The sequence below is a fragment of the Denticeps clupeoides genome, chromosome 4, assembly GCF_900700375.1.
Source record: "Denticeps clupeoides chromosome 4, fDenClu1.1, whole genome shotgun sequence".
Lineage (NCBI taxonomy): Eukaryota > Metazoa > Chordata > Actinopteri > Clupeiformes > Denticipitidae > Denticeps > Denticeps clupeoides.
Genome location: NC_041710.1, coordinates 7,392,577 through 7,406,706, shown reverse-complemented (window position 1 = coordinate 7,406,706; position 14,130 = coordinate 7,392,577). Strand labels below are relative to the sequence as shown.

Genomic DNA, 14,130 nt, shown 5'->3' with positions numbered 1-14,130 from the left:
CTGTGGGCATTCATTGAAATGTGCAGATTGTAGGAGCTGTATCTGGGTGTGTTAGTTGAGTTTATAAGATTTTTTTTTTAAATGATTATAATTGTGATTTGTTTATAGTTATAGTTTGCTGTGCATTTACAATATATTTGTTACATGTTTATTACTCTGTCTAACATAATGCATGTTTATTAAAAAGCAGGAGTATAAACAAGTCTACAATAAACATATATCCTAACATATATAGCTCACACACACAACCATCCTGATACACAGAAAGAGGAAGTGACAGCACATAGGTCCCTGAGGACATTATCAGTCCCCTGATGGTTAAGACCTACGTTGAAATGATAAAAACACACATCCTACCTTCCTCTCTCTTCCTCTTGTTGGCATCAGTGGCAGAGTTGATACCCAGAATGCCGCTGATGGAGTAGGAGGAGCCGGCGGTGTCGCTGCTGGCCGCAGACACCTGCGTCACTGCGACTTTGGAGGCTGCACGGAGCAGAGAACGTGAGTATCATTGCTCATTTACAAAGAGCTATTACACACCAATTCATCATAATTCATCATTATGAATATGTAGCAATGGTGCCTCTTCCTAGCATGAAAAGAACATTAAAAAAATAGATTTCTAGCACGGCTGACGGGGATGGTAGCCGCTCTCCATGAACCTCAATACAGGCTGAAGCCCAGCTGCTCCTGCTGCTACGCCATCCATCAGCCCTCATTAGATGTGGGCTTGTGGGGTTCACTCACACCAGAAACTAAACGCGGATCCATGACCAGCCGACCACGACTGCTGAGGACAACCTACAGGGTGTCTGGTTCGTGTCCTGTTTACGTCCTGGAGGGCCGCCGGCGCCCTCGCCTTTCGGGAGGCCGTGATGGCGCCCGTGCGCGCCTTTTACAAGCACCTGAGTGGCAGGCTCCCTTTCTTTCGTGTCAGCCACTAAATGGCTTTGTGAACTGCGCCGGTGTTTGCTGCACCCGGGGGCCACGGGTGCGTGGCCTCTGACTTAAAGCCACGCTCCTGTCAACCCAGAAACGCTCCCCCACTCTCCCGCTCTTATCGCTCCTCCAGTCAGCTGACTTACAGCCTGACTGACAGTACGGTGCCCCGGGAGGGACACAAAGGTGCCTAGATGAAGCTAATCCCGGGTCCCCGTGGGCCGCGTCGGCGGCGGGAAGGAGAGAGGAAAAGGACCCGCACACAAATCATTTAGCTGGAGATAAAAGGCTTCCGCAGCCTCGTTCGTTCGCCAGTGCCAGCTAAAACCGTAATGAATGCATATCCCCCTTTCTTCCCTCCGTGATTTATCACCTCAATTATCAGTTTTTTTTTTTTTTTTGCTATTCTTTCACTTAGTTTTTTTTTTTTTTTTGGTTGCAAAGGGGTAGAGATGTAAACGCAGGCGAAAGAATCCAAAATTTCAATTTTCCGCCTGGGTATGAGAACTATTTATCAGTGTAATCGGTTGAAGTCGGCGCGGCGTTGGAAGGCGCATGTGAAATTAATTTAGATTAAGAGCTATTGTGTGATTACTGCGATTAGAAAGAGTGAAAGTGGATCCAGTGCGCGTCACACTTTAGTATTCATATTCAGGGCTATAGAAAAAAAAGTGGATCCAGTGCGCGTCACACTTTAGTATTCATATTCAGGGCTATAGGAAAAAAAAATCCCTCAAAGCCCCTTAAACCACTGCGATGTAACGGCACGGTAACGGCACGTTTTTTTTTATAATCAATCGGTTAGCGGTCACTGTTACAATCAATGATCGATCGAGAATTCGGTGTGAAAAATGTGTTATGATGTACACAAGAATTGCTCCAAGTGCAAAGTCTAGTTCAGGAAAAGTGTCCGTATGGACTCCGAACATGCAAATTCATTGTCAGGTGATCAGGTGACCTAAGACCTCGTGTGCTCATGTTAATGGCACAAAAAGAAAAGTATTTCTGACATCCCCACGCATATTACATCTAAGTGGATTTCAGGAAAATTCTTTAGGTGAAGGGTCGGGAATTTGGAAAATCCGCCTCGAGCTATGCATTTCCCTAATTCTGGCAGACCAGTATGATAAGGATATTGTGTGTACGATTGAGATTTTTGTCATTTGACATTTTAAAAAATGTATTATAAAGCTGTATTAAAATGCATGGAAACATCGGCGGCGGCAGCAGCAGCAGTCAGTACCCGTACTTCTACGCCGCCTCACCTCAGGCCTATGCCGCTACGGAAACACTCGTCTGGGAGAATGTAGTGGAATGTGTGGTGACGACGCATGGCAGCGGCGGACTGTTGTTATGCGTCTTACCTAAGTTGTGAGTTGAGACCGGACCTGTCTGACCAGGAGACTGCTGAACTTTAGTGCGAATGATCCTGAAAATTGTGGGAGGGGGGGGGAAAGAGGAAAATTACAGTATGTAGGGACACAGAGCAAGAAATAAATAAATAAAAATGGAACAGTGTGTGTGTGTGTGTGTGTGTGTGTGTGTGTGTGTGTGTGAGGATGTGTGATGCAGGCTGACATGGCAGCAAAGTCTCACACTTCCTGCTTGGCTGCTCAAGCAGAGCTGCTCTCCCTCTCCACAACCTCCCCGTTTCTCTCTCTCTCTCTCTCTCTCTCTCTCTCAGGAATATAGGATGTGTCATTGTACACAAGCTGTAGAACCACGAAGATGCTCCCTGCTTCATAAACACCAAGTTTTCTGTCTTATTCCCCGTCTTTCTCTCACTACGTGTTGAGGGATCGAATGGTCAACACACACACTTGCCGGGACCAGACACATTTACATTTACATTTACATTTACATTTACAGCATTTATCAGACGCCCTTATCCAGAGCGACTTACAATCAGTAGTTACAGGGACAGTCTTGCTCAGGGTCACAATGGTAGTAAGTGGGATTTGAACCTGGGTCTCCTGGTTCACAGGTGTGTGTGTTACCCACTAGGCTACTACCACCCTACGGTGATGCTTAGTGACGATGATACCTGCAGCACCTACATCCAATCGTAATCATTGCTGAGATGAAGACATCGGTTTTGAGATGGATATTTTTCATGCACATGATAAAGCATGAACACCAGCCTCACCTGTACGTCACTTTTACCAGAACATAAGCATCATTCATCTTTCATGGTGTGTGGCAGCAATTTGTGAGGCCATAAATAATACAGAAAGACCAGAACGCACTGCATGTGGTTATGCACACAAACACAATTTCGGACATACGGTGCGTGTACAACACACACACACACACACACACACACATGCGGCATGAACCTGTTAATGGAGCTGACGCTGGGCACGCTGTCGTTGTCACACACTCGCTCGGCAAGGAGTCGGTCCCGGATCTCCCAGGCAAACATGGTGGGGTTTTGGCGTTTGTAATCAGCGATTTTGTCGACGACTTTTGGTGTAGCAACCTTTGGCTTGGATCCCCCGATCACCCCGGGCCTGATGCTGCCCGTCTCGTAGTACCTGTCGGCACAAAAACACAAGACGGACACACGTAAAGCGCCTTTACCAATCGCACCGTCAACGAGGGAACAAACAGCACGGGACAAAAAGGCGAAACGACTGTGCAGTGTCTTCTTATGAAACCTGTCGGAATTTTATAATCCTACACCTAATCGTGACCTCAGGAACTGTGAAACACACACACACACACACACACACACACACACACACACTCACACAGCCAAGAACGCAGTTTCATCCTCGCCGGTTTAATAGAAGCCCAGTGTTATGAATACAGGCCATTTAATTTAAAAATCCAGCACAGATGACACCCCATACACACACACGTACACACACACGCACACACACACACGCGCGGACACACAAACCAACATCCTCAGACACACACGCGCGCGGTAACGCTCCAGCGCGTTAGGCCGCGCGGCTTGCCGGTGCCGGGCAGCGGCGGGGGGGGAACAATAGGAAACACATTTTTAGATACGGCCAAAGGGCCCGGTTACTAATCCCCACCTCCGCTCATCCGAACGGCTCCTCTCTCTCCGCCTCTCTCTCTGTCTTACTCTCCGAATATCTCACACACACACACACACTTTCAAACCGATTCCGCTCCTTTCAAACAGCTCTTGCTTCTCTTTCTTCTCCTTTTCTTAATCCTTCTTTTTTTTTGACTCCGCCTTTCTTTTTCCTCCACCCCTTCTTCTTCTTCTTCTTCTTTTTTTCGGCCAGAAATAAGGTACCACTTTCATTCTGATGCTAATTTAAAATATGATGGATCTTCTCCTCTGGCGGCCTTTGTGTCATTGTGGGCCAGAATGAAAGACAGCGGGGAGAGGACGAGCGGGGACGTGGCGCTGCCCTTCAGGCCGAGCACCCTCTCTTAAGAAGGACGGAGGGAGGAGGGTGGGGAGAGCGGGGCCGGACACCCCTGCGCCTCGCCAGGAACCTCGGCTACGCAGCGCAGGGGGACTCTCGGTGGACTCGGCGTGGATGGAGGGGCGCTGCTTATTTACCCGGAACGGAAGCGGGGGTCGGGACACGGGGACGTGGGGACATGGGGACGCGGGGACGCGGGGAGCGTGAGAGCGTACCTGCCCAGTATCTTGCTGACGCAGCCGTGGCTCACCCTCAGCTGCCTGGAGATGTCGCAGGGCCGGACGCCCTGGTGGGCCAGCTCCACTATCCGCTGGCGCACCACGTCGGGCAGGGGGCGGCCGTTCACGAACACCCCGCCCAGCTGGTTCACCCCGCCATGCCCTGCGGCGAACACACACACACACACACACACACACACACACAGCCAGGTGAGGGAGGAGAAGAGAAGGTGGACGTTACGCTGACAGCCACGACGACAGAAGGGATTCATTATAAAAACTGAATTGGGGGGGGGGGGGGGGGGGGGTTCAAGGTCACAAACAGGTCAAAGGTCACAGATCACATTTTTGTCCCCTGCAGTCCACCGTTGTCTTCTGAATATTTACCCGACAACACAATGGCAAAAGAAATTACACGGCGTCGTGCGGATCCGTGCATCTGAGGGGTCTACGCAATCTTTTTTTACATTTTCCCCTCCATCTGTGCAGACATACATTCTGAATACATTTTATTAAAGCTCAATAAAGAGATCTTTTCCAGAATATCTCAGAATACATCAGTTGTGTGTGTGTTTGCTTACATTCTTATTCCGACCGCTCTCAGATAATCACATCTCCGCAACCGGTGGCGTTCCTTCATTAATGAAAATGCTGCTTTATTTGCAGTGCTCTATGTGTGTGTGTGTGTGTGTGTGTGTGTGCCAACTCCAAGACTGTAACAGTGAACAGCACATGCCAGCGTCATCTGTAAAAATATTCCACTGCAGGACTCTGAAGCGATAATCCAGTCACTCCATCATATTAACATACTGATTGCCTTCGTGCAGATCACACACACACACACACACACACACACACACACACACACACACACACAGAGAGAGAGAAGCTGGATGGGGATTTACTCTAGGCTAAAGGCAGTAATAGATTTTAAATACCCCAGCAGGGAATAACTAAAATTCACGCCCCTCCTCTCTACCGGGCAAAACCGGGGTGCGGTGGAAGTACGAAACTTCTCAAACTGGGAGAAGCGGGAGGGCTGCAGGTCCCGAGCATCTTTTCCACCGTCATCCCTCCACAATTCCATTTCGTTCCATTTCCATCCAAACACGTTGTAACGTATCGGCCGGGATAAAGATCATTTTATTTCTGGTGATCATCCTTCGGAGCTGAGGCGCATTTTTTAAATCCAGTTAGATCGAGTCTGCATTAGTTTACACACGCCCATCTTTTAATTCTATCCTTACTATCTTTTTTTTTTTATCTTTTCGTTGGGACAAGGCGGAAATGAACTGCTCTGAACATTAATACACAACGCGGCCATAGCGCTAAACAAACTCTTTTATTTCGTGAATAAATATTTCTTTTGAATTTTTTTTATCTGACGGACCCTACATTTGTGTATTTATTAAACTCATTTTCATTGATTACATGTGTAAATAAGTACTGTAATTTTATTTTTATTCTTGCGTTTGTAATGTTTTTTTTAAGATTTCGTAAAACTTTTATTTTAAACTCCTCGATTTCCGGGGTTTCTTAATTTTTCACTTTCTACATTCTGTTTTTTTTTTTTATGATAATAATCGTTCGTTTTTTAGACAAAAGAAAGTCGTTTTTGCGTGGCTGCATCCCTTCTGGTTTTAATAAAGACGCTGCCGACGTTTCGTTTTTTTTATTTGCGTCCCGGGTCGCTGGCGTGGAAGTGGGGAGCCTCGGACTTACTGTGCATCGCTGCGAACGGGTCGTGCTTGCAGTGGATCTCCATCAGGTCCGGCCGCCGATGAAACGGCCGAGGAAACGCGATCGAGAACGAGAGGGGAGTTGCGCGAATTAAAAAAAGAAGAAGAAGAAGAAGAAGAAGAAGAAGAATTTGTAAAAAGCGCTTATAGCAGAGATGAGCGGGAACGGCAGAATCCGCCACGAGTCGGGGGGGCTGAGCTATAAAGGCGACGTTTCAGCGGCGGGGTCATCGTCGTCCGGGGTCATCGCGTCGCGGCTCCATGTCGGAATAAATCCCCTCCCGAACCCCGCCACCGCGCCGAGAGGCTTCAGTCCGAGGAAACTTTCACGTCCACGACGCGTCCCGTCCGCTCATGTCCCCTCGTCGCGGGACGAATGGTGGGGGGGGGGGGAGGGGATGGGGAATTAAACGCTTAATCCACGGGCTGGCGTGTCGCGCTGCATGCCGGGCTCCGCTCGGCGCCTCGCTGGCGGCGCGTTTCAGGACCCGCTCTCGTGTGGACAGCGCCGGAGGCGGACCGCGCTGAAGCCACCGCCGCGCCCGCGCGCGCCCGTCGCCGGGAGGCGGCCGGCCAATCGGCGCGCGGCGGCGCGTCGCGCTCAGGCGCGCGGGGAGCCGATTGGCCGCGCGGGCAGCGGCGCGGGTGACGTCACGTCGGCGACGAGATTCCGACGTTAATAATTCATGAGTTTCACTTAAATGGACTCGATCGAGTTTTAATTGTAGATCATTAAAATGCGAAAAAAAAAGGATTTAATAGAAAGAACCTCGAAGTAAAGAACGAAATGAGAAATATCCCGAGTTTCTGATCCGGGGCCGTGAATTGCAACGTTGGAATCGCAATGATTCAACTTCCTATTTTATACGCGTTAATCCGTCATGAAAACCCTAACCATCCTTTTAATTTTTATTTCAGTTTTTTTAGCTAGTTTGTGTCCCTTCAAAACGAAATTGCGAGTTATTTTGAATTCTAAAAAATTTTAAATATTAAGATTTCTAATTTGGACCTAAATTCGTTCGGCGTGGTCAGTCAGAGAAGTTCTGGCGCTAAACTACAAGTTAGAAGGTCGAACACTGCTTCGAAAATATATATATATCATTTTATAATATCACCATTATTGGTGGTGTAATTATTATTCTAAAAAATGGACGGATGCTGTTTTTTTTCTCCCGTTTTCGGCGGTTTAAAACGAAGACGATTCCAAACCGCAGTTCGGGTTCATATTTTAGGGTTCACTTCGGTTACGTCATGCCTGAGAGCGCGAGTTGCTCGCACGCACGCACGCACGCACGCACGCTGGCGGAGGCCTGAGAGGCGGACACCGGTTGAATGGGGTGGAGGTGACCGTGCGCGTCGCCGTTCGTTTCATGACGTGCTGACGTCACATTCCCCTGCGTGAGAGGAGAAGAAGCGTGTTCACGACAGACACGCACAGGCAATTAAAAAGCGCCCCGAATTGGCTTCCCTCGGTCCAAATAATTAGCATAATTCATTATGAGCCCCCTGCCTTTCTAAAAAAAAAAGTGCTTGGAGAGGCTCTGCGGGTGCTGCTGACGATGACGATGACGATGGCGATGATGATGATGATGAAAGTTAATAACAATGAATACCCGCGCCGGTTCGGTGCTCGTTCGTTCAGACTCGAAAAAGAATCGAGTCGTCGTCCGGCGCGCAACAGACGAACGAAATCGGCGGAGCGGGGAGGCGGGGCCTGGTCCGGACGTCAACTTCCGTCCGCCAACGTCGGGGCGTGGTCGCGGCGGGGGACAAAACACGCACAACAGAACGGGACCGTACGAAACCTCTGCGTGTAGATTGTAGGGTAAATCACGCTGCGTGTAGAGTAAATCACGCTGCGTGTAGATTGTAGAGTAAATCACGCTGCGTGTAGATTGTAAAGTAAATCACGCTGCGTGTAGCGTGTAGAGTAAATCACGCTGCTTGTAGATTGTAGGGTAAATCACGCTGCGTGTAGATTGTAGGGTAAATCAAATAAAGCAGCAGGACAATGTTGTTCTCCATCTGTAGACTTGTCCTTGCAGGAGATCGTCCGCTGGTTCTCCTGGCGCTTCTCTACACGCCATCATCAACATTACTGGCACGTTTTAATCCGTATTTATGGTGCGTTTTAAAATTAAAAGTAATTAAAAGTAATTAAACGTTCACCCAGTGCTGTGTTTAGTGAGTGAGAGATTCATCTAAATTTATCTAAATTATCTTGACTTTTTATCAGCTTCGCCGTGTTGCCGGTTTTATTCTACCTTCATACTCAAGCTTCGGAGAGACGAAATACCGGGAAAAAGGCGCGTCGCCGCATAACACACCCCAACACACACAGCGTAACACACCCCAACACACACAGCGTAACACACCCCAACACACACAGCGTAACACACCCCAACACACACAGCGTAACACACCCCCAACACACACAGCGTAACACACCCCAACACACACAGCGTAACACACCCCAACACACACAGCGTAACACACCCCAACACACACAGCGTAACACACCCCAACACACACAGCGTAACACACCCCCAACACACACAGCGTAACACACCCCAACACACACAGCGTAACACACCCCAACACACACAGCGTAACGAACCCCAACACACACAGCGTAACACACCCCAACACACACAGCGTAACACACCCCAACCACACACAGCGTAACACACCCCAACACACACAGCGTAACACACCCCAACACACACAGCGTAACACACCCCAACACACACAGCGTAACACACCCCAACACACACAGTGTAACACACCCCCAACACACACAGCGTAACACACCCCAACACACACAGCGTAACACACCCCAACACACACAGCGTAACACACCCCAACACACACAGCGTAACACACACACACACAACCACCCAACACACACAGCGTAACACACAACACACACAGCGTAACACACCCCAACACACACAGCGTAACACACCCCAACACACACAGCGTAACGAACCCCAACACACACAGCGTAACACACCCCAACACACACAGCGTAAACACACCCCAACACACACAGCGTAACACACCCCAACACACACAGCGTAACGAACCCCAACACACACAGCGTAACACACCCCAACACACACAGCGTAACACACCCCAACACACCACAGCGTAACACACCCAACACACACAGCGTAACGAACCCCAACACACACAGCGTAACACACCCCAACACACACAGCGTAACACACCCCAACACACACAGCGTAACACACCCCAACACACACAGCGTAACACACCCCAACACACACAGCGTAACACACCCCAACACACACAGCGTAACGAACCCCAACACACACAGCGTAACACACCCCAACACACACAGCGTAACACACCCCAACACACACAGCGTAACACACCCCAACACACACAGTGTAACACACCCCCAACACACACAGCGTAACACACCCCCAACACACACAGCATAACACACCCCAACACACACAGCATAACACACCCCCAACACACACAGCGTAACACACATTAACACACACAGCGTAACACACCCCAACACACACAGCGTAACACACCCCAACACACACAGCGTAGCACACCCCAACACACACAGCGTAACACACCCCAACACACACAGCGTAACACACCCCAACACACACAGTGTAACACACCCCCAACACACACAGCGTAACACACCCCCAACACACACAGCATAACACACCCCAACACACACAGCGTAACACACCCCCAACACACACAGCGTAACACACATTAACACACACAGCGTAACACACCCCCAACACACACAGCGTAGCACACCCCAACACACACAGCGTAACACACCCCCAACACACACAGCGTAACACACATTAACACACACAGCGTAGCACACCCCCAACACACACAGCGTAACACACCCCAACACACACAGCGTAACACACCCCAACACACACAGCGTAGCACACCCCAACACACACAGCGTAACACACATTAACACACACAGCTTAACACACCCCAACACACACAGCGTAGCACACCCCAACACACACAGCGTAACACACATTAACACACACAGCGTAGCCCACCCCCAACACACACAGCGTAACACACCCCCAACACACACAGCGTAACACACCCCAACACACACAGCGTAGCACACCCCAAACACACACAGCGTAACACACATTAACACACACAGCGTAGCCCACCCCCAACACACACAGCGTAACACCACCCCCAACACACACAGCGTAACACACCCCAACACACACAGCGTAACACACCCCCCAACACACACAGCGTAACACACCCCAAACACACACAGCGTAACACACCCCAACACACACAGCGTAACACACCCCCAACACACACAGCATAGCACACCCCCAACACACACAGCGAACCCCACCCCAACACACACAGCGTAACACACCCCACACCACACAGCGTAACACACCCCAACACACACAGCGTAACACACCCCAAACACACAGCGTAACACACCCCAACACACACAGCGTAACACACCCCAACACACACAGCGTAGCACACCCCAACACACACAGCGTAACAAACCCCCAACACACACAGCGTAACATACCCCAACACACACAGCGTAACACACCCACACAACACAGCGTAAACACACCCCCAACACACACAGCGTAACACACCCCCCAACACACAACAAGCGTAACACACCCCAACACACACAGCGTTAGCACACCCCCACACAACACAGCGGTAACACACCCAACACACACAGCGTAGCACACCCCCAACACAACAGCGTAACACACACCCCAACACACAGCAGCGTAACAAACCCCCAACACACACAGCGTAACACACATTAACACACACAGCGTAACACACCCCAACACTCACAGCGTAGCACACCCCCAACACACACAGCGTAATACACCCCCCAACACACAGCGTAACAAACCCCAGCACACACAGCGTAACACCCCCCCAACACACACAGTGTAACACACCCCCAACACACACAGCGTAACACACATTAACACACACAGCGTAACACACATTAACACACACAGTGTAACACCCCCCAACACACACAGCGTAACACACATTAACACAGAGCAAACACAACATTAACACACACAGCAGCATTAACACAGATCAGCAGCATTAACACACACACAGCAGCCTAAATATACATCAGTAGCACTAACACACATTAACACACACACACCATCAACACACATCAGTAGCACTGACACACATTAACACATTCACAGCAGCATCAAACCCACATTAACACACACAGCAGCTTTAACACACATAAACACACACACAGCAGTATCAACAGACATCAGCTGCATTAACACACATCAGTATCATTAACACACATGAGCAGCATTAACACACATAAAAACACACACAGCAGCATCAACAGACATCAGCTGCATTAACACACATAAACACACACAGCAGCTTTAACACACATCAGCAGCATTAACACACACACACAGCAGCCTAAATGCACATACACACATAAACACACACACAGCAGCTTTAACACACATCAGCAGCACTGACATACATTAACACATTCACAGCAGCATCAAACACACATTAACACACACAGCAGTTTTAACACACATAAACACACACACACAGCAGCATCAACAGACATCAGCTGCATTAACACACATCAGTATCATTAACACACGTGCAGCATTAACACACAGCAGCATTAACACACATAAAAACACACACAGCAGCATCAACACACATCAGCAGCATTAACATGCATTAACACAAACAGCAGCATTAACACACATCCGAAGCATTAACATGCATTAACACACACACACAGCAGTTTTAACACACATCAGCAACATTAACACAGACAGCAGAATTAACACACATCAGCAGCATCAACACACATAAACACACACACACAGCATTAACACACATAAACACACACACAGCAGCTTTCACACACATCAGTTGCATTAACACACATAAACACACACACAGCAGCATTAACACACATAAACACACATAGCATCTTAACACACATCAGCAGCATTAACACACATGAACAGACATCAGCAGCATTAAAACACATTAACACACACAGCAGCATCAATACACATCAGAAGCATTCACACACACAACAGCGTTAACACACACAGCAGTATCAACATACATCAGCAAAATTAACAACACATCAACACACCCCCATCAGCAGCATCACACGCTTCCAAGCTGCAGACCAACTGTTTCGTTCGCCCTCTGTTTTAACATCATTTTAACGTCATGTCTCTCTCTCTCTCTGGTTTAGGCGGCTCGGACCCCGGCGGTCTGTCACTGTCCCCCCTGCCCGGGCACGTGGTGGCCTGAAATCGGTGACGTTTTAAGCCACGTGCCTCGAATCTCGGCGTGCGTGAGGCCTTTTCTTTTCTTTCAGATTTTCTCTCGCCGAAGGCGTGAAGTTGAGATGTTGAAAATGTCCAGAGGAGCGTTTCTCACGAGTGTGGATGTTTAGGCCCAACAAGCGACACGGAACCTTTATCGTCTTCAAATAGAACCTAGAACCCAGACCATGCCTGACACAGAGAGAGAGAAAAAGAGAGAGGGAGGGAGAGAGAGAGAGAGAGGGAGAGAGAGAGGAAGAAAGAGAGAGGGAGGAAGAGAGAGAGATGTATTATCCAGATCGCGGGCCTTACCTGACCTGGCAGCATGCAACTATTGAAAAGTTGACCTAGAACCCAAACCATGCCTGACACAGAGAGAGGGAGAGAGGGAGAAAGAGGGAGAGGGGGGGGGGGGGAGAGATAGGGAGAGAGAGCGAGAGAGAGGGGAGAGAGAGAGGAAGAAAGAGAGAGGGAGGAAGAGAGAGAGATGTATTATCCAGAAAAGTTGACCTAGAACCCAAACCATGCCTGACACAGAGAGAGGGAGAGAGGGAGAGAGAGAGAGAGGGAGAGAGAGCGAGAGAGGGAGAGAGGGAGAGAGAGAGGGAGGGAGAGAGCGAGGGAGAGAGAGAGAGGGGGAGAGAGAGGGAGGGGGGGGTTCTTACCTGACCTGGCTGCGCGCAGCTCTGTGTCCATGCTGGGCAGGAGGGTGAAGTGAAGAGAGAGAGGGAGAGTAGAAGAAAGAAAGAAGAGAAACTTTCCCGCTCCTCTCCCCTCGCCCACCACGTGTGTGTGTGTTGCAGTGTGTGTGTGTGTGTGTGTGTGTGTGTGTGTGTGTGTGTTGCAGTGTGTGTGTGTGTGTGTGTGTGTGTGTGTGTGTAACTCGCGGCTTCCGCTCCTGGTCGCGGAGCTGCGCTGCTCGCTGGGCTGCGACTAAACGCTTTAGGTGGAGAAAAGCGGCGGAGGAAGCGTGAAATGACACACACACACACACACACACACACACACGTCTCACACCCACACACGTAGCCCACGGCCTGTGTGTGTGTGTGTGTGTGTGTGCACGTGTTTGAACTTTTTCCCCGCGTCACGCTGCGTCTCACCTTCGCTACGTGGTTCTGCTACGTTTTTAATTTTATTTCTGTATAATTTCTTTAGTTTCGTTTAGAACGTCTGGAGACCACGCGCGACACCCGCGCCCGACGTGACCTCCGCGACGCGGCCACGAGCCGGACAAATGTCGCCCTTTGAGGCCGAGGTCAGCGGCGAGAAGTCGGGGTCACGCGTCCGTGTCCCCCACAACTCGAACACGGGTCAATATTACGGGAAATACAGAGATGATTGTGTTTTATGTACGAAATGTTGGTCGTGTTGACGGCGTTTTATTCGTACTCACCAGCAGACTGCTGTTACTAGAAGCGAATAATAGTGGCGCATTATTATC

General features: G+C 49.5%; 1 protein-coding gene across 2 annotated transcripts in view; it reads right to left on the bottom strand.

Annotated features, from left to right (window-relative positions):
• pax5 (paired box 5) overlaps positions 1-13,481 on the bottom strand; it is a 39,853-nt gene extending 26,372 nt beyond the window's left edge. The window contains exons 1-5 of one of the 2 annotated variants that reach the window (XM_028976470.1): positions 13,352-13,481; positions 4,562-4,727; positions 3,276-3,473; positions 2,304-2,368; positions 358-483 (exon numbers count right to left, since the gene is read on the bottom strand). In XM_028976470.1, the coding sequence (XP_028832303.1) occupies positions 358-483; positions 2,304-2,368; positions 3,276-3,473; positions 4,562-4,727; positions 13,352-13,382 (586 nt within the window). In that variant the 5' untranslated portion in view covers positions 13,383-13,481. Of the gene's footprint in view, positions 1-357; positions 484-2,303; positions 2,369-3,275; positions 3,474-4,561; positions 4,728-6,286; positions 6,576-13,351 lie in introns of those variants that run through there. The other variant, XM_028976469.1, reaches the window with a different exon arrangement.
• Positions 13,482-14,130: the final 649 nt, after the last annotated feature.